The sequence below is a fragment of the Strigops habroptila genome, chromosome W, assembly GCF_004027225.2.
Source record: "Strigops habroptila isolate Jane chromosome W, bStrHab1.2.pri, whole genome shotgun sequence".
Taxonomy (NCBI): domain Eukaryota; kingdom Metazoa; phylum Chordata; class Aves; order Psittaciformes; family Psittacidae; genus Strigops; species Strigops habroptila.
The window spans coordinates 28,740,872-28,758,760 of NC_044301.2; the positions used below are offsets into that span (position 1 = coordinate 28,740,872).

A 17,889-nucleotide genomic window follows, 5' to 3' on the forward strand; every position below is an offset into this window, starting at 1 on the left:
TTGAGACATGGGTTGGTACATGTGGGGACCTGGATAGATCAGGTCGATCATCTCTCACTTCTTTGAACTCCTGGGTCAGGAGATTTTCCACAGCTGAAATGATGGAAGGGTTGAGATGATTGTCTTCGAACTCTCCGAGTTGATGGCTCACTTCATCCACTGTTGGTGGTGCTGCCTTACTCCTGGTTGTTGATGACAATGAGTGGGCATATGATGATCGCGCACTCCGTGTAAGAAGGAGAAAAATGACTGCTATAGCTGAACCCAGGACATAATCCCATTCTACAAGACATAAGTGGAGAATCTTATGATCACTGTTAGAGGAGCCCTGCCTCCAGCAAGGTGGAGGAGAGGGACAATGAGGTTTACTGGACTGTGTGGATCAGATGGCCTGGCACATCAGTCCCACAGAAGTAAAAGCCTCTAGTAGATACCGGTGCACAGTGTACCCTAATGCCATCAAGGTATCAAGGGGTGGAACCCATTTATATTTCTGGAGTGACAGGAGGATCCCAAGCATTAACTGTACTGGAGGCTGAAATCAGCCTGACTGGGAGGAAGTGGCAAAAGCATCCCATTGTGACTGGTCCAGGGGCTCCATGCATCCTTGGCATAGACTGTCTCAGGAGAGGGTACTTCAAAGACCCAAAAGGGTACCGATGGGATTTTGGTATAGCTGCCTTGGAGAAAGAGGAAATTAAGCAGCTGTCCCCCTTGCCCGGTCTCTCAGAGGATCCTTCTGTTGTGGGGTTGCTTTTGCTCAGGAACCTGGATATACTTGGTGGGTAATGCGGGAACATGGGGAAGTCTGATGTGTACCTCAAGGGGATTTATTTTGAGGGGAAAACAGCCAATGAACTCAGTTGTATGCTGTTGCCTGCACTATAACACTTTTATAGCCCACCAGCTGGATATCTTCAGGTCACCATCAACTGACCCTGCCTTCCCTCTGATCATCACCCCAACAAAGAATGAATTTCGACAAAACCAGACGAGTTCAGTGGTGTTGTCAGCATGCAACCCAACACTACACACTGTCCCTCCTGCCCTGAAAGACTATTACAAGAGACGGAGCCTGACATCATGGACCTGATGAATTCAGCAACTTTATAGGGATTGGTCCATGGACTAAGAAATTATATCTCTCTCTTTGTGTGTGGATGTGGGGGTGTATATATATATATGAGACAAAAGCGATGGTATGTTAAAAAATGTGGGATCTGAGCATGATGTGAATGGTATGGAATAAGGGGTGGATACTGTCCTGGGTTCAGCTATAGCAGTCATTTTTCTCCTTCTTAGTAGCTGGTGCAGTGCTGTGTTTTTGACTTTCAGCCTGGGAACAATGCTGACACCACCGATGTTTTTAGTTGTTGCTAAGTAATGTTTACTCTGACCAAGGACTTTCTCAGTCTCATGCTTTGCCAGGTAGGAGGGGAAGCCGGGAGGAAGCAGAGACAGGACACCTGACCCAAACTAGCCAAAGGGGTATTCCATACCACAGCACGTCATGCCCAGTATATAAAGTGGGGGGAGTTACCCAGAAGGCCCCAATCACTGCTCGGGTCGGGCTGGGTATCGGTCGGCAGGTGGTGAGCAACTGTATCCTCTCCCCTTGTTATTTCCCTTATCATTATTATTATTAGTGGTAGTACTAGTGGTTTTGTATTATACCTTAGTTACTGGACTGCTCTTATCTCAACCCGTGGGAGTTACGTTCTTCCAATTCTCCTCCCCATCCCTCTGGGAGCGGGGGGAGGAAGAAGGGGGGGAGTGAGCGAGTGGCTGCATGGTTCTGAGTTACTGGCTGGGCTTAAACCACGACATTTTACGAGATTGGATGAGATTGGGTGTTCTCAGTGTGGTATGGCCATGGGTAAAACACATGCAGCATATGCGGCAACATGACAGTTCCCAGCAGAAGAAGCCGGCAGGTTTGAAGGGTACTCAAAGGATATTCAAAACCTTTAGAATTCTCAAATGATGCTGTAAATAGCCTGGTGGGGGAGCGGAAGGTGTGAGGGGATGTCTCCTTCATAGGTTGGCCCTCCAAGGGGAGAAAAAGAGGTGCAATAGTAAGCTATTCTTATTACATACCTCCCAAAGTACAGAGGTGATGGCCATGCTGAGAACACATACTAGCTCAGTTTCATGATCAATGATTCCATGATCAGTGATTCTAGTGTATTACAAGTCATTACCATAGAGTACAGCAAAATGACAACCTCAATCCAGGCCCCAAAGCTGATTGATAAACACTAAAACAGCAAATACTGGCTGCAAGTAAGGTATGACATAATGAAACTCTGAGACCAAGTGCTACTACTCCGAGAGCAAATAAATCAACATTTTGATGAGTCACTATTAATCTGAAACAATGAATGCTTATCACAAATACATTTTGACACACTCTGGTCAGATCTGTTGTTATCTCAACCCTTTGTGCCCCATGTTGGGCACCACAAAGGACTGTTGTGGTTTAAGCCCAGCCAGTAACTCAACACCAGACAGCCATTCGCTCACTCCCACCCTTCTTCCCCCCCCCCGCTCCCGGAGGGATGGGGAGGAGAATCGAAAGAATGTAAATCTCACAGGTTAAGATAAGAACAGTCCCGTAACTAAAGTATAATATAAAACTACTGCTACTAATAGTAATAATAATAATGATAAGGGAAATAACAAGGGGAGAGAATATAAAACTAAAAAGGGAAGGAAATACAAACAGTAAACACGATTGACGCAGAATCTAATTGCTCACCACCCACCGGCTGATACCCAGCCCAACCCGAGCACCGATCTGGGCCTTCCGGGTGACTCCCCCCAGTTTATATACTGGGCATGATGTGCTGTGGTATGGAATACCCCTTTGGCTAGTTTGGGTCAGGTGTCCTGTCTCTGCTTCCTCCCGGCTTCCCCTCCTCCCTGGCAGAGCATGAGACTGAAAAGTCCTTGATCGGGGTAAGCATTATTTAGTGACAACTAAAAGATTGGTGTGTTGTCCGCGTTGTTTTCAGACTAAAGCCGAAACACAGCACTGCACCAGCTCCTAGGAAGGAGAAAAATAACTGTTACAGCTGAACCCAGGACAGCCCCGCAGCACCCAAGAGGGTCACTGTGCTGGAGCTGGCGTTGCATCAGCCCCATGGCAAGTGCTCGCATGTGTCTTCAAGGCCTGGTGACCAGACCTGAGGATGCTCTGTAGGGCTGTAGCAGGGGCTGGTCTCTCCCGAAGGGCTGTTTTCTTCGCAGGCAGCTCAAGCACAGGATGCTGCTGGGGAGGCACTGGGGAGGGTTCGGCTGGCCAGCAACTGTGTGCATGTTGTCCAGGAGATAAGTCCTGCTCTCTAGGGCTGCTGTTCCTCTGGCTTCCTGGGTCCAGGAAGAAGGTAGTCTGTTACCTGGGCTTTTTGCTGATCTTCACTTCCCCTTAGTCTACCTACAGGATGCCTTTGGCTGTGTCTCAGCCCCTTCCCCTCCACAGCTATTTTGCTTATACCTTTGTAAGATCTTCTTGGCTTCTTCACCCTTTGTTCAATTCGTTATTTGTAAGCAGGAGTTTTGTTTTCATCCCTTTTTTCCATTTTGATTGTGAGGTCTCTTCCCCCTTTCCCACCCCAAATTCCTTTTTCCCTGCCCCGAATTCCTCTCCCAGGCTGAGATCCAAGTGGTGCCAAAATGCTGATGAAGTCAGGTGTTGGGGATCCAAGTCTTGCTGGAATGCTGTAGGTGCTTCTGGTCCTTCCCCCCATGAGGCTGTCCATACCGCTGGGCATGGGCTACGCCTTTGGCTTAACAGCTTGGCTCATCCAAATCATGTCCATGGTGTAGCTCTGCTCTGGCAAGTGAGTCTGAGCCAGAGCAGGGCTGTAGGAAACAGGCGCTGGGGTGAGAGTGTCCATTTCCATGGTGGGTCCCTTTGTCACATCTCCAAGGCTGGGGGTTAAGTCAGTGAAGGGCTGTCAGACGTTCCTGGGGAGAAGTCATGGCCTTGGGGGAGGGGGATTAGACCATTCAATTCCCTTGGGAATGCCTGTGGAGTGGCTGTGGGCATCAGGCAGGCAGCTGAGCTGAGTTGGCCATGACATGGGCACCACTGGGACCACACGTATCCCAGGCTGCCTTGCCAGCTCTCTGTGGACCACATGCCATCCCTGCCATCTGGGTAGGAAGATGTGCACTCTCTGGTCTTGGTGTCCATGCTCTGGAGTGGGGGGCGAGGGGGAAAGCGTCCTCTGACAGTGGTTTGGGACCATGTCTGGGTGCTCCAGCCTGGCCGTGCAGTTAGGAGGGAGGAGAGAACTTTCTACACTTCCCTTGGGTATTTACCATCAAATCAAGGGTGCAGCCAGAGCCTGGCTATTCAGAGTTTGACTCTTCCTCCCTTGGGTGGAGAGTTCACCTGTGGAAGGTTCCTGCACATATGATGCTGAGATGCAATAATAGCTGCTGCAAAGGCTGGGGACAGCAGCTGCTCTCACAGTCTGTCTGGGGTGCTCGGTTGGAGAGCAGGACAGCAGGAGGGAGCTGGACCACAGGCTTATCTCCAAACCCTCCAGGCCATGGATCTGAGGGATTCCATGGTGTCCTGGGTTCAGCTATAGCAGTCATTTTTCTCCTTCTTAGTAGCTGGTGCAGTGCTTTTTTACTTTAGTCTGAGAACAGTGCTGATAACACACCAATGGTTTTAGCCACAGCATGTCATGCCCAGTATATAAACCAGGGGGAGTTACCCGGAAGGCCCCAATCACTGCTCGGGTCGGGCTGGGTATCGGTCGGCAGGTGGTGAGCAATTGTATCCTCTCCCCTTGTTATTTCCCTTATCATTATTATCATTGGTGGTAGCAGTAGCGGTTTTGTATTATACCTTAGTTACCAAACTGTTCTTATCTCAACCCATGGGAGTTACATTCTTCCCATTCTCCTCCCCGTCCCTCCGGGAGTGGGGGGAGGAAGAAGGGGGGAGTGAGTGAGTGGCTGCGTGGTTCTGAGTTACCAGCTGGGCTTAAACCACAACACATGGCTTTGAGAATTTTTGGTTATCCTGACCTGTGCTCGTGCCTCTGGCAGAGTTCCCTGGGGCCATGGGGGGTTGCGGCCAAGGATGCTGAGGTTTGTGTGGCTTGCAGTGCCTTTAACACTGCTCTCTGGGTGTTCCTAAGATGATACTCCATATATGTGTATATATATTGTATTAACACATCCCGCTCTTCTGTGTGTCAAATGGGCTTGCTTTACTTATAAATTTATAGTTGTTTATACATTCCTGTGGGTGTGTAAGATTCCTGGAGTGGAGCCTCCTCTGTCTGGCTCCACTTGATATTTTCTTTTATCATGTTTTCTTTCTTTCCCCTGAACTTTTTTTTGATGGAGAAATGATGGTTCATCTACTTGGTAACCAAAACTTGAGACATGGGGTATGGGCAGGCTCCCAGAGGCTGAAAGCAAAAGCAAGCAGAGTCTGCAGTGTGGTTTTCATAGAATTATAGAATCCCAGACTGGTTTGGGTTGGAAGGGACCTTAAGATCATCTAGTAGTTCCACCCTCTGCCACGGGCAGGGACACCTTCCACTAGACCAGGTTGCTCAAGACCAGGTTTTGCCTCTTGCTAGAGGTGGACAGCTCTCCTCTGGGGCAAAGCTGGGGCTTCAGGGCAGAAGCAGGCTAGATTCTCTGCCTGCCAGGAGCACCTGTTCAGGAGGAAGAAGCTGATGCATGTTGTACTCCAAGGCCCCCAGCCCCTTGCCTGACTGTTTCAGCTTTATCAGAAGGTTTTTGGCATGCCTCCCATCCTGTGATAGCAAGAGACCCACAGATGACCTGACTTGCTCCATCCCACACCCAGGCCAGGTGAGATGTGTGTTTGGATCGCTGAAAAAGTGCTTCTGGCTGGAGGTTTGGGAAGGGGGTAGGATGGGAAACCGAGGCAAGAGTGGGGACAGTGCTCAGCCTGGATCCCACAGCTGGGAGGTGGCATGGCATCCCTTCATGCTGGCTGCTTGTGAGAGACTGAACTGAAATCAGACTCCACCATCCATTGTCTCAAAGATAGGTGTGAGGAGCTGAGCTAAGACTCCTCCATCCATTATCTCAAGGATTGCTGACAGACGTGCAGTTGAAGAGCTGGCTGCAAGACCAGTGAAACTGGATGCACGTGACCCACCAGGAATGTGCAGTATGTGACATTAAGAAAAGAGGTACTTCCTAAAAGGGGAAAAAGGTAATCGCTGTTGGGGGACACCCACCACCGAAGACGACGACTACGGACCCTTGGGACGCCGCTGGATCCACAGTGGTGACTAGCGCTCTCTGTACTCCGAATGCTTGCTTAATTTCTATCCTCTTTTCTGATCTGTCCTATCGCTATCTTTTTATAATAATTATCTTTTTTAGAATAATCATCTTTCTTTTTATAATAAACAAACTGAGCGATTGTGGTACTTGACCTCACTTGTGTCTTAATTTCACTCTAGGTATCACGAACAAGATATTTCCGACACTGGGTTTTATCCAGTCGGACCCTGACACTGTTCCATTCAGAGCTCCTTCAATTACAGTGCAGAGGTGCTTGGGAGGAGGAAGAGGAGGGATGTCCCCCTCTCGGGGAGAGGGCAGGGCCCCTTCCCCTCTGCTGACGCTGATCCTGGGTCACTGGTCCCTCTGGCAGCTGTGCTGAGCCCTGGGAGGGCGTTAGTGCCACCGAAAAGGATGGTGCCTGTTGGCAGAAGGGTGATATCTTTCCCAGCCACCTGAATTTCTTATTCCCAGCTGGATGATTTCCATGGGAAGATGAAAAGTTGAACCGCAGCTGATAGTCCCAAGTAGTGCCTATATTTGAACTCTGTGGTTTGAGGAAATAATACTCTGTATCCTCTGGGTAGGCAAGCAAATGGCATCGGCACCACTCCTGCTCTGCACAGGCTTTTAATTTCTCATCTTTGATTTCCCTGAATCACAGCAAAGCTGTATAATCCTTGTACATGCAGGAGCCCGGGCTCTGGCTGGGGTAGGACCAGGAGCAGCTGGTGGGAGCAGCATTGTCTCAGCAGAAATCAGTTGAAGACCCTTGTAGACAGGTCTGGCTTGAAGATGAGGTGTCTCCAGAGTGTCCTTGGAGGAGATGCAGGTTTAGCCATCAGCAGATGCTGGGGGTTTTTTTAACCCCTTGCTGCAGGATTTCATGAGCCTGAGCCTGCAAAATTTCATTCGAAGCTGTCCCTGTGTTGCTTTGCTCTTTTAGGCAGTGCCGTCTTCTCAGGTGGGACCTGCAGAGCCTCCTGCGAAGTGGGGCCTGGGCCAGGCTGTGCCCTGAGGGCTGTGGGGTTTGGGTCTGTGCCACTTCCACCACTGGTCCTGCTGCAGAGGCAGCAAGTCCATTTAACACTGTGCCTGTCCAGGAGCCTTTGCTGCTCCCTAGGAGCTTGCACGTGGGGCTATCAGGCCCAGCTCAGCTCACTCCCATCACAGGTGGGGTTTTTCCTGGTGATCTGGGGTTTCCAAGGCATTCCACAGCAGCCCTAGTGCCCTGCTGTCAGAGCCAAGGCTCCCCTGCCTCCCCCAGCACTGGTGTGGGATCGGCATCCATCCCGCAGTGGGTTTGCCCCCAGCCTGGAGGTGGGCAATTGGGGCAGCTGAAGTTGCTGACATTAAACTGTGCCAGCCCTGGGCTGGGGTCCAAGTCCACCCCAAAGTCCAACCGAGAAGATCTGTGCTGCCTGGGCTGGTACAGGAGCCCTGAGCTCATCTTCTGGCCACCATGGGGGTTTGCTACCAATTCCTGCTAGGGCAGGAGCAGTTCTGCTGGCCAGAGTCATGGAAAGCAAAGTTCGGGAGTGTGGCTTTGGGAGCCACGAGGCTTGGGAGAGCACAGCAAACACCTTTGATTCTTGTTTCTGCCAGTAAAGTCAGTGGCCAATGCTGAACTATAAGCAGTTATCACTCTGCTTCAGAGTGAACAGTATCTTAGGAATACAGGGATGCCTTTTAGGTGGCTTCCCCAGGCCTGGCGGGTGGGGAATGAGGTGCAGTGTTGGAGACCACTGCTGTGTGCCTCAGTTTCCCTAGCTGTGAATCAGAGCTGCAGAGGTGCCAGGCTGGGTCCAGGCAGGAAGGGGACTTGTTGCTCACCAAGATGGGGACACCTGCAGCTCTGGGTAAGGAGGAATCAGGTCAGGGGCTCTGGCCAAAGACAGAACCTGGGGCTGAACACTGAGCAGGAAGATGTGCCAGAACCAGGATTCCAGGGTGTGACTGCAGCTGGGATTAGGGAGATGGGAAAGGCTGGCAGCCAGCAGGCCTGGAGGTAAACGGATCAAGCAGCAATTGTCAGGTTCGGCAAGGGGAGGCTTAGCTCAGCCCAGCTCTGCTACCTCCTGCCTCGGCACCAGGGTTACCATAGAGCCGCGGGTGCAGCATCCCAGGGCACATCACCCTTGCATCACCCCACAGGGTTTCAGCAGCCCCACTGCTGCTTGTCTGTGCATCCCTGTGTGCAGCTGGCCCTGGGTGAGGTGATAGTGTCCCTGCAGAGCTGCTGGGCTTGCACTGAGCCGGTGAGTGCCTGGAGTAGCTTTGGTGGCTCCAGGGATGTGGAGGATGCTCAAACCTGCTTGAGTTTTGGCTTTTCTTTGCACTATCCTGCACCGAAGCAGGGCTGGCTGCTGTGAGCTGGGGCATTCAGGACAGCTGGGTGCCTGTAATCCCATTTGCAGGCAGTGCTGGGCTAATCCTTGCAGAGCCTTGAGCGGATTGCGGTGGGTTGGGGGGGTCAGTGGCGAGCTGCAGTGGCCAAGGAGCCCAGCACATCCCAGCGGTAGCTTCCCAGGAGGCAGCAGGGAGTGTGTGGGGTAAGTGGCAGTGAGGGACATGGCTGGGGTTTCTGTCTGCAGGGTCACACATCACGGGGGGGTCAGTGCTATGAAATGGAGCTGGAGGATGAGCTGCAGCGGGGGCACAGGTCTGTGAGGAGTGATGCTGCGAGGGCAATGGAGTGGGGTAAATGTGGTGGGGTTTGATCTGCTGCTGGAGGGGAGGGAAAGGCTGTGGTGCTCCCTGCTCCAAATGAGGATGGTGGGTCTGCGCCCTGCTTGTGCTAGTGGAGACTTGAGGAGACTTATCTTCTTCTTGGTATGTGGCTACGTGTTTAGAAGAAGCTCTCTGATGGCTGGTTCACATCCTCTTATCTTCTTCTTGGTATGCGGCTGCATGCTTAGAAGAGGCCCTCATATGGCTGGCTCATCACATGTCCACTGTCCTCCAAATACAACCCCACAGAGACTAAAGCTCTTCACCCATGGAGTTGCATGCAGGCAGTGGAACAGGCTGGTGCCTGCAGCACAGGGTATTGCACATGGCTGCCTGCTCTTTTGTGCCATCACAGGCAAATCCAGGCTGATCATTACTATTTCTTCCAGCAACTAGTTTTCTGGGGACCCACAAATGTTTCTGCCCCTCTGTTGTTCAAGTGTGCCAGAGGAACAGTCCCAGTCCCCCACTTTCCTCCCCAGGCCAAGGACAAGCTTAAGCCTCAGGCTTTTACAGCTGCAAAACCTTATATCAAGGGAGGAAACATTGGTTGTCGTGAGGGTTTTCTCTGGGCTTGTTTGGGCTCAGAGGTGTACGTTGACCCTGGTCTTCTTTGGGACCTGTGAAGGTCCTGAAACACGGATGGAAGTGCTGCTGTGCCACATGGTGCTGCTGGGTTTTCCTTGCAGTTCCTGGGGCATTTGCAGTTCCTTCATCCCTTATACTCAGTGGGAGGTAAAAGGCAATTTCTTAATTGGTTTCTGGTCATTGGGCCTCCTGGGAGGTGTTTTATAGCCACCTTGTCCTGCTTTGGGGACCTTGGGGTCTCCAGGAGAGCTGAGCCTGCCCGTGCTGTGCCAGGGGCTGGAGGTGCTGCATGGGGCAATGCTGTGGATGCATCCAAACCCAGCTCCTGGCCCTGCACAAGGTGGAGGCAAGCAAAGAGCTGAGGACATACGTCAGCTCATACATCATATATGAGCTCATTAGGATTTCAGATGCCAGGCTTTGGGCAGGCCCAGATTGCGGGATCTGAAAGGCATTCTGCGTGACTGAAACACTGAGTGAGAGATTAATGCAAAAAGCCAAGTGCTGAGCAGCTTCCAGCCATCAACCTGCTGCGTATGTGGGACTGGGATCATGTGTTAACCCGGGATGAAAACTCCCATGCAGTCTCCTGGCTGTAGATGGAGCTCAGGGATCTGCTTTCTCTTGCCCTTCAATGGCATCTCCTGTGGGCAACAGCGTGGGGGCAGCCCGAGACGCTCCTGAGCCTCTTGTTGAGCAGAGTGGAGTGTTTTTGTGAGGCAACTTGGGCAGAGCACGGCTCTTTGGAGGGGCAGCAGCAGAAGACATCCCCTGTTTGAGCCAGGCAGAGTCCTGTACCCGGCATGCATCATTGCTCTGCTCACTGGTGCTGCATCCCAGCCCAAAGCTGCACTGAGAAGGGGTGGTGGTGGTGAGGACCCAAAAAGATCAAGCAAACAGCTTGGACAGCTGAATCCCTGCTCTGCAGCATCTTAGTTTTACCTACCCCATCAACATCACAGCAGCCCCAGCACTGTGGTTGGCTGCCCCTGCTGCCCTCCTCCTGCCCCAGCAGCCCCCATGTCCCTGGGCCATGGCTGAAAGGTGAGGAGCAGAGCCGTTGCCTAGGGGCAGGAGGAGTTGATACACATGTTGGGATGTGAACTTACTCCTAAACAAATTCTGCTCAAATTACTGTTGGTTTTCATCCCTTGAATGAAAAAGAAGGGGGAGCGCAGAGGACCCTGAGCAGAACATCACCGTTTCCGTGATCTGCTGTGGCTTCACAAGCACTTCTCCTTATGTGACACTAGGTGTGGAAGGTTGTGGAAAAACAACCCTAAATGAGCAGTTACATTTAGGAAAAACAAGATGAACTGAGCCTGTGAACTTAAAATAGAGGGTGTAGTTTGCTCATGGTAACGGTGAGGGGTCAGGGTTGAATCATAGAATGGTTTGTGTTTGAAGGGACCTTAAGATCATTCAGTTCCAACCCCCTGCCACGGGCAGGGACACCTTCCACTAGACCTGGTTGCTCCAAGCCCCGTCCAACCTGGCCTTGAACACTGCCAGGGATGGGGCAGCCACAGCTTCTCTGGGCAACCTGTGCCAGTGCCTCACCACCCTCACAGTAAAGAACTTCCTCCTTATATCTGTTGCTGCGTTGCTTCAGCCAAGACTTGCAGAGCTATGCCAACCCCCTGGCTTAGGGCTAGAGATCACAGACACCAATATGGAGGATGATCAAATAGCGTTTTATTGAACAACAGCAAGCATTATATACCTTCTGCCACGCGGAAGTACCTATGCTGATCCAATCAGAAGGCAGGTTAACAATTTTTGCCTTTTATGGTATCGCCAGGCCTTACCCCACAATTCCCCTCTCCATGCTATGGGGGCTTGTAAAAGTATCAGGGGAGGGGCTCTCTCTTTCCGTACAGCGCGATATCTTCTGGCCGCCAGACCTTAACTACCTACATTTCCCCCCTCCCTATGCACAAATAAATTGATTAAGATATAACAATCCTAAAAATACATATCATAAACTTGGCTGGAAACATAGTAAATGCATGCCATTTCTATGTTATTTTTTACAACAATCTAGAAATATGCATCATAAGCTTAAATAGAGAATATAAGGCACGCTAAACAAAGATAACTGGGGGACAACTGGGAGTAGTGGTGTATAACTGGGGATAGCTAAAGGGAATTTTAAACGGAAACAGTCTTAGAGCAATCGCTGGCGTGCCATTAACATAATGTTAACACTCTCTAGTCGGCTTTTAACAAATGAAACGAGCTTGTTCAATATACAGGGTCCAAAAATCAATGCTATCACAATCATTGTGATTGGTCCTATTAGGGTAGATATCAGGGTGGTCAGCCATGGTGAATGGTTAAACCATGACGTAAACCAACCTTGCTGTGTCTCTCGTTCCCTCTTTCGTTTTTCCAAACCTTCGCGCAATTTGGCCATAGTGTCTCTTACTATTCCAGTGTGGTCTGCATATACACAACACTCTTCCCCTAGTGCAGCGCACACTCCCCCTTGCTGTAGAAACATCAGGTCTAATCCTCTTACTTGTCATCTTCATTCGTCACTGGGACGTACGGGTTGCGAGGGCATCCGACAATCCAGTCCTGCGGACAAGAACTCACAATTTTCATTAGTTTTATTCTGATACAACTTGCATGGGTATCAGTTATCTGTCTCCTTTAATTCCGCCTTAATACACCTGCTAGGCACCCATCTGTCGTTGCAGCTTGTATGCGGGCTTGCAGGTCGAGATACCACGCCTCCTTCCAAAGAAGGAATAGCGGGCCAGTTAGCACCGCCCTTACCAGCTGCCTAGCGTCGGCAGGGGCTAGTGGTTGGACGTGGGCGGAGTCGAGCAGCATAGCTGTGGTTTCGCTCGACAAACCTTCCTCTTTTATTGCCTTGTGAAGGGCCTGAACCAACTTAGCGTCTAGGGGCGTCCACATAGCTCCTCCTTGTGGCCCAACCTGAACAGGGAACGCCTGTGGAGGCGTGGCCGCGGGTAGGGCTTCTAGGGTTACGCCACTTAGCACACAGTCCCTCGCAATCAAGTTCCAATTTGGCTGCGCCACCGGGGGCGGGGGTTCGCCCAGCTGCTGCAAGGCGCGTCCCTGTTTCTTTGTCTGTGCCCGCAGCATACGCATTGCTCTGTCAAGTTCCTCTATAAGTTCCCCCGGGGTTTTATACCTCTTTTCCCCGGCACCCGAGCCCTGAGGAGGTCCAACGCCTCTCATCGTAGCTTCCTCATTTTCTGACTCAGAGTCAGAACGCATTTCACGCCCACCTCCCCGCCATTCCCGCCACGCCGTTTGTTCCTTTGGGGTACTGCGTTCCTTCTTCCGCGCCCCAAAGGGTCCTAGGTCACTGTCACCCACACGTCTCCATCCCAGGTCTGACAACTCATCGTCATCTAGATACCTCAGTACCATGCCTGGGAGCGCATCTAGGGGGTCTAGATTCTGATTTTTTGGTCCATTCAGCACAGACTCGCTGCCCCTAACTGCGGCGCCTCCTTCAAGACACTCCTTGTTAAGACGGGCCACGACATCCTCTAACTCCCCCCACGGATACGCTGGTGGCGCGGGGGGCTCCGTCCGTGCGGCCCCTCCCTGCGCACCGGTCGCAGGGGGCTCCTTTTCAGGCTCAGTAACAGGAAATGCCTGCGTCTCAGGCTGTTCCTCCATAAACTTGTCCTCCACCCTGTCCTCCCCACCAGGCCCGCCAGTCTGCACTGCCGTTGTCATAGTGGGAGGCGCAGTTTCAAGCGCGGCTCCCCGCAAATACAACTGCGCCGCCTCCCATGCCTCCCGATCTTCCCGAGCCAATTGCAATAAGGCCAACAACTTTCCCAGAGTAACGAGGGCTTCTGGCTTTCCCGCCAGTGCCTTCTCAACCAGTGTCTGCTTAAGTCGTGGCCAAGTTTTTGAATTAAATATCTGAGCAGGGTGAGTAATCACCCCACTGTGAATCAAAGATTCCAGGCACGCCTTAACGCTGCCAGATTTGATACAAATCTTAAATTCCTTTGCCAAAGTTTTCAGTACCTTAATCGTTACTTCCATGCTCGCGAGCTACACCTCTGCCCTCCGAACGAATCACGTCGGGGTCACCACTTGTTGCTGCGTTGCTTCAGCCAAGACTTGCAGAGCTAAGCCAACCCCCTGGCTTAGGGCTAGAGATCACAGACACCAATATGGAGGATGATCAAATAGCGTTTTATTGAACAACAGCAAGCATTATATACCTTTCGGCCACACGGAAGTACCTATGCTGATCCAATCAGAAGGCAGGTTAACAATTTTTGCCTTTTATGGTATCGCCAGGCCTTACCCCACAATTCCCCTCTCCATGCTATGGGGGCTTGTAAAAGTATCAGGGGAGGGGCTCTCTCTTTCCGTACAGCGCAATATCTTCCGGTCGCCAGACCTTAACTACCTACAATATCTAACCTGAATCTCCCCTGTTTAAGTTTGAGCCCATTACCCCTTGTCTTATCGCTACAGTCCCTGATGAAGAGTCCCTCTCCGGTATCCTCATAGGCCCCCTTCAGATACTGGAAGGCTGCTATGAGGTCTCCACGCAGCCTTCTCTTCTTCAGGCTGAACAGCCCAAATTTTCTCAGCCTGTCTCCATATGGGAGGTGCTCCAGCTTCTGATCATCCTCATGGCCTCCTCTGGACTTGCTCCAACAGCTCCATGTCCTCCTTATGTTGAGGACGCCAGAACTGCACACAGTGGTCCAAGTGGGGTTTCACAGAGCAGAGTAGAGGGGCAGGATCACCTCCCTTGACCTGCTGGTCACACTGCTGGGGATGCAGCTCTGGCTGTACTGCAGTGCTATCTTTCCCAAGCAGGATGTGGAGATGGAAGGACATTGAGGACCTTTTTGGACTGTCCTGGGGACAGTGTGAATGGCTGGTGCACCTGGTGTCCCCCACTGCTGCTGGCCTCTCACCGCCAGAGACTCCTCCTCACTACCCGCAGGCAGCAGGATACTGAGCTGGATCGAGTGGATGGTCCCTCAGCTCCCAGGGCCCCATCTGATAGAGGAGACTCCCCCAGCCTCAGAGCAGGGTGGGATTTGCAGTCCCTGAGGACCCAGGCTCTGTATTTGAGAGGTATTGCCATTTCATCCTTCAGCATGCAGCATGGTTTGCTTGGGATTTTGCTTTTGGTTTTGGGGCTGGATGCCTGGGATGGGGGTCCCCAGCCTGACTTGCCTCCTTCCCTGGCATCGTGGGGAGCAGTGTGCTCTTCTCGCTCTCCCAGGGGCTGGAGAAGGTGATTCCCCAGCCAGTCCCAGCCCAAAGGACACCGCAGGAACTTGGGAAGAGCTTCGAGACAAGCATTCCTGATCAGGTAGGTGACAGATATGGGCAACGGTCTGGCGCATTTGGGCTTCTAGCTCTTTTTACCTTTTCTTCTTCTTTTTCCTCCTTCTTATCACTCTCCAGTGCTAACTGGGAGCACTAAACATGCCCTGCATGGGCTTCATCCCTGAGGAAAGGGCAGGTCTCCCTCCCTTTTTGGATGAGCCCGCCTCGGCTGCCAGGTGGGTGATGGTCTGTTTGGCTTTTCAGATGGAGGTCCAGATCCTCAAGGACGAGGAAGAGGTATCTCCGGGTAAGGAGAGCCAGGAGTCTGCAGCTTGCAGCATCCCAGGTGCCTTTGTTAGAAATCATAACGTTTGATTAACAGAAGTTTAATCAAGTTTTAATTAATACATACATATATAGCAGCCAGCCTTACTGATTTGGTTGATTTGTGTTTTAGGTCAGGGAGACCTAGTACCTAGGATATGGACATAGATTTATGAGACTATTCAAGCGATATCCCTATAAGGTAGTGGTTTGGAAGGAACAGTACTTTAAAGATTATTCAAGTAGAACTTTTAATTGTGTTAAGAAACAGAGTTGTGTACTAAGAACCAGTCAAGGAGAGAGAGAAGAATACTGGCACAAACACAATCGTTGGGATTTATCCAGGACCCTAAAAGGTAAAAAGGACATAGCGAGGAAGACGTCTTACTTCATCTGAGGAAGACTACTTACTTCATCCTGAGACCCCTGCCCACGACCACCAGGAGGCACTACGCAAGCGCAGAACATATGGAAATGACTTTTATACTCATTATAATACGAAGCGGGGATGAGTCATGAATATGTATCAGCATGTTGGGAGAGGCGATGCATATGTAATACTTTACAGGATAAATTGCGGGCGAGTTGTGACGGTCTTTGGAACCAGATTTGGGTGCGTACCCCTGGTTCCCGGGGCCTCGAAATAAAGCACCACATATAACCTCCTTAGAGTGGTTATGTGTTCATTCTCTCCGCTAACAGTTTTGGCGACCCAGGTGGGACCTCGCGGGCATTGCTGAGGCGGCTCGCGTATCGATTCAGCTCCAGCCGGCACCGAGTGATTCTCGGGGAGCCATCGACCGCGACCGACCTCCGGTGCTCTCGACGGACCAACGGTATTGGTAAGAGACGGTGCTTTATTATTTGGTATTGGTACCATTTTCTGGTCTGGTAAGAGCCTGCCTGTTAGACACGGCAAAAGCTGTGCGTGGTTGGGCTACGGAGCTCCAAGGGGAAGCCTAGGCGCCGTCCATCAGACAGTGGCGAAAGCCCTGCAGGTTCGGCAACAGTGGTCTGGTCTGGTAAATTATTTGGTATAAAGCCTGCAGGTTCAGGCAAACAGTGGTCTGGTAAAGTATTTGGTATACTTTTATATTTTGTAATTGAATTTGTCTGTATTAGCCTGTATTGAAATAAGCTTGGAATGTCATCAATACCAAAGTCGTCGCCGTTAGGGTGTATTTTGACTCATTGGAAGGAGGGACGGTTTGGACAAGAGATGCAAAAAGGGAAATTGATTGATTATTGTAATGTGTGGTGGACACAATATGCATTAGAGGATCAAGTCCGTTGGCCAGAGAATGGAACTTTAGATTATGATACGATTATGCAATTAATGTTATTTTGCAGACGGGAAGGGAAGTGGGACGAGATCCCATATGTGGAATTGTTCTTTACGTTAAGAAACAATGATGAATGGAGAAAGGCGTGTGGAATAATGGTTGTTAGTGCAAAATCGAGTGAACAATGTAAAGGCTGTGTGGGTGAGAAGAAATGTATGGGATGCATGGCTGTGAATAATGTTTTGCAACATCAGAGAGAGGATGATGATTTTGATTTGTTAACAGCCCCATCAGCTCCGTCAGCCCCACCTGCTCTAAAAAGCAGGGAAGTAAGGGATGACGTTGATGATGAGAACCTAGAAGTAGATAAAGGATGTGAATGTAGAGAAGAACGGGAATATCCCGTCACCCCAATTTCACATCGGACCCGACAGCAAGATATGCAGGGTAAAGAGGCAAGGATTCAAACGTCCAGTGTATTATTGGCGCCGCTCCATCAGGGAGTAGGAACAGAGGGACCGGTGTATGTTAAGATTCCTTTTTCCCCGGGAGATTTGGTGCTTTGGAAACAATCCACTGGGGCTTATGCCAAGAACAATAAATTGTTTAAAGTTATAATGTCAGACAGGAAAGGACAGAACCTCCGTCCGTGTTTTTGGGGCAACTTAAAGAAGTGGCCAGGAAATATACGGATCTGGATGTAGAAACGGAACAGGCTAAGGCTCAGCTGGCTCTAATTTTCCTAGGGCAATCTCAGGATGATATCAGGAAGAAATTGCAGAAATTAGAGGGTGCTGAGTTATGTGATTTAGATAAGCTTCTGGAAACAACTTGGAAAGTGTATAATAACCGAAAAAAAAAAAAAGACGGTGCTCAGAGGCAGCAGCAAAATTTATTGGCTATAATACAAGGCAGAGGACAAGGTGCCCCAGGTAATAGGGGTAGAGGTAGAGGAATAATGCGTGGGCGAGGAAGGGGATTTGGAACACTTAATAATCCAGGGTCAGGATCAGGCAGATTAGGCATTAATCAATGTGCCAATTGTAAACAGGAGGGGCATTGGAAAAATGAATGTCCTCTGAGACTGAGACAGAACCTGCAATCTGGATACTCCTTCGGGGAATCCAAGGTAGCAAAAGCCATGGTTCTGGGAGAATATGGGAGTCAGAGCTGACTAGAATCGGAAAAGGGTGAACCACTAGTGAAAATAAGGCTGGGGGAAGAGGAGGTACAATTTTTAATCGATACTGGTGCAACTTATTCTGTGTTAAATGACCTGTATGGGAAAATAGGGGATAAGACTACCACCGTAATAGGGGCCACAGGGAGAGAGGAGGTGCGGCCATTCATGCGACCCCTGGAATTACGGTTTGGGGGAAAG

The 17,889-nt window shown here is 50.6% G+C and overlaps 1 protein-coding gene across 1 annotated transcript in view; it reads left to right on the top strand.

Annotated features, from left to right (window-relative positions):
* Positions 1–14,812: 14,812 nt before the first annotated feature.
* LOC115618994 (cyclic nucleotide-gated cation channel beta-1-like) overlaps positions 14,813–17,889 on the top strand; it is a gene marked incomplete at its 5' end in the record, with an annotated part of 48,866 nt that continues 45,789 nt past the window's right edge. The window contains 2 exon segments of the mRNA XM_030511011.1: positions 14,813–14,944; positions 15,166–15,208. Of these exon segments, the coding sequence (XP_030366871.1) occupies positions 14,813–14,944; positions 15,166–15,208 (175 nt within the window).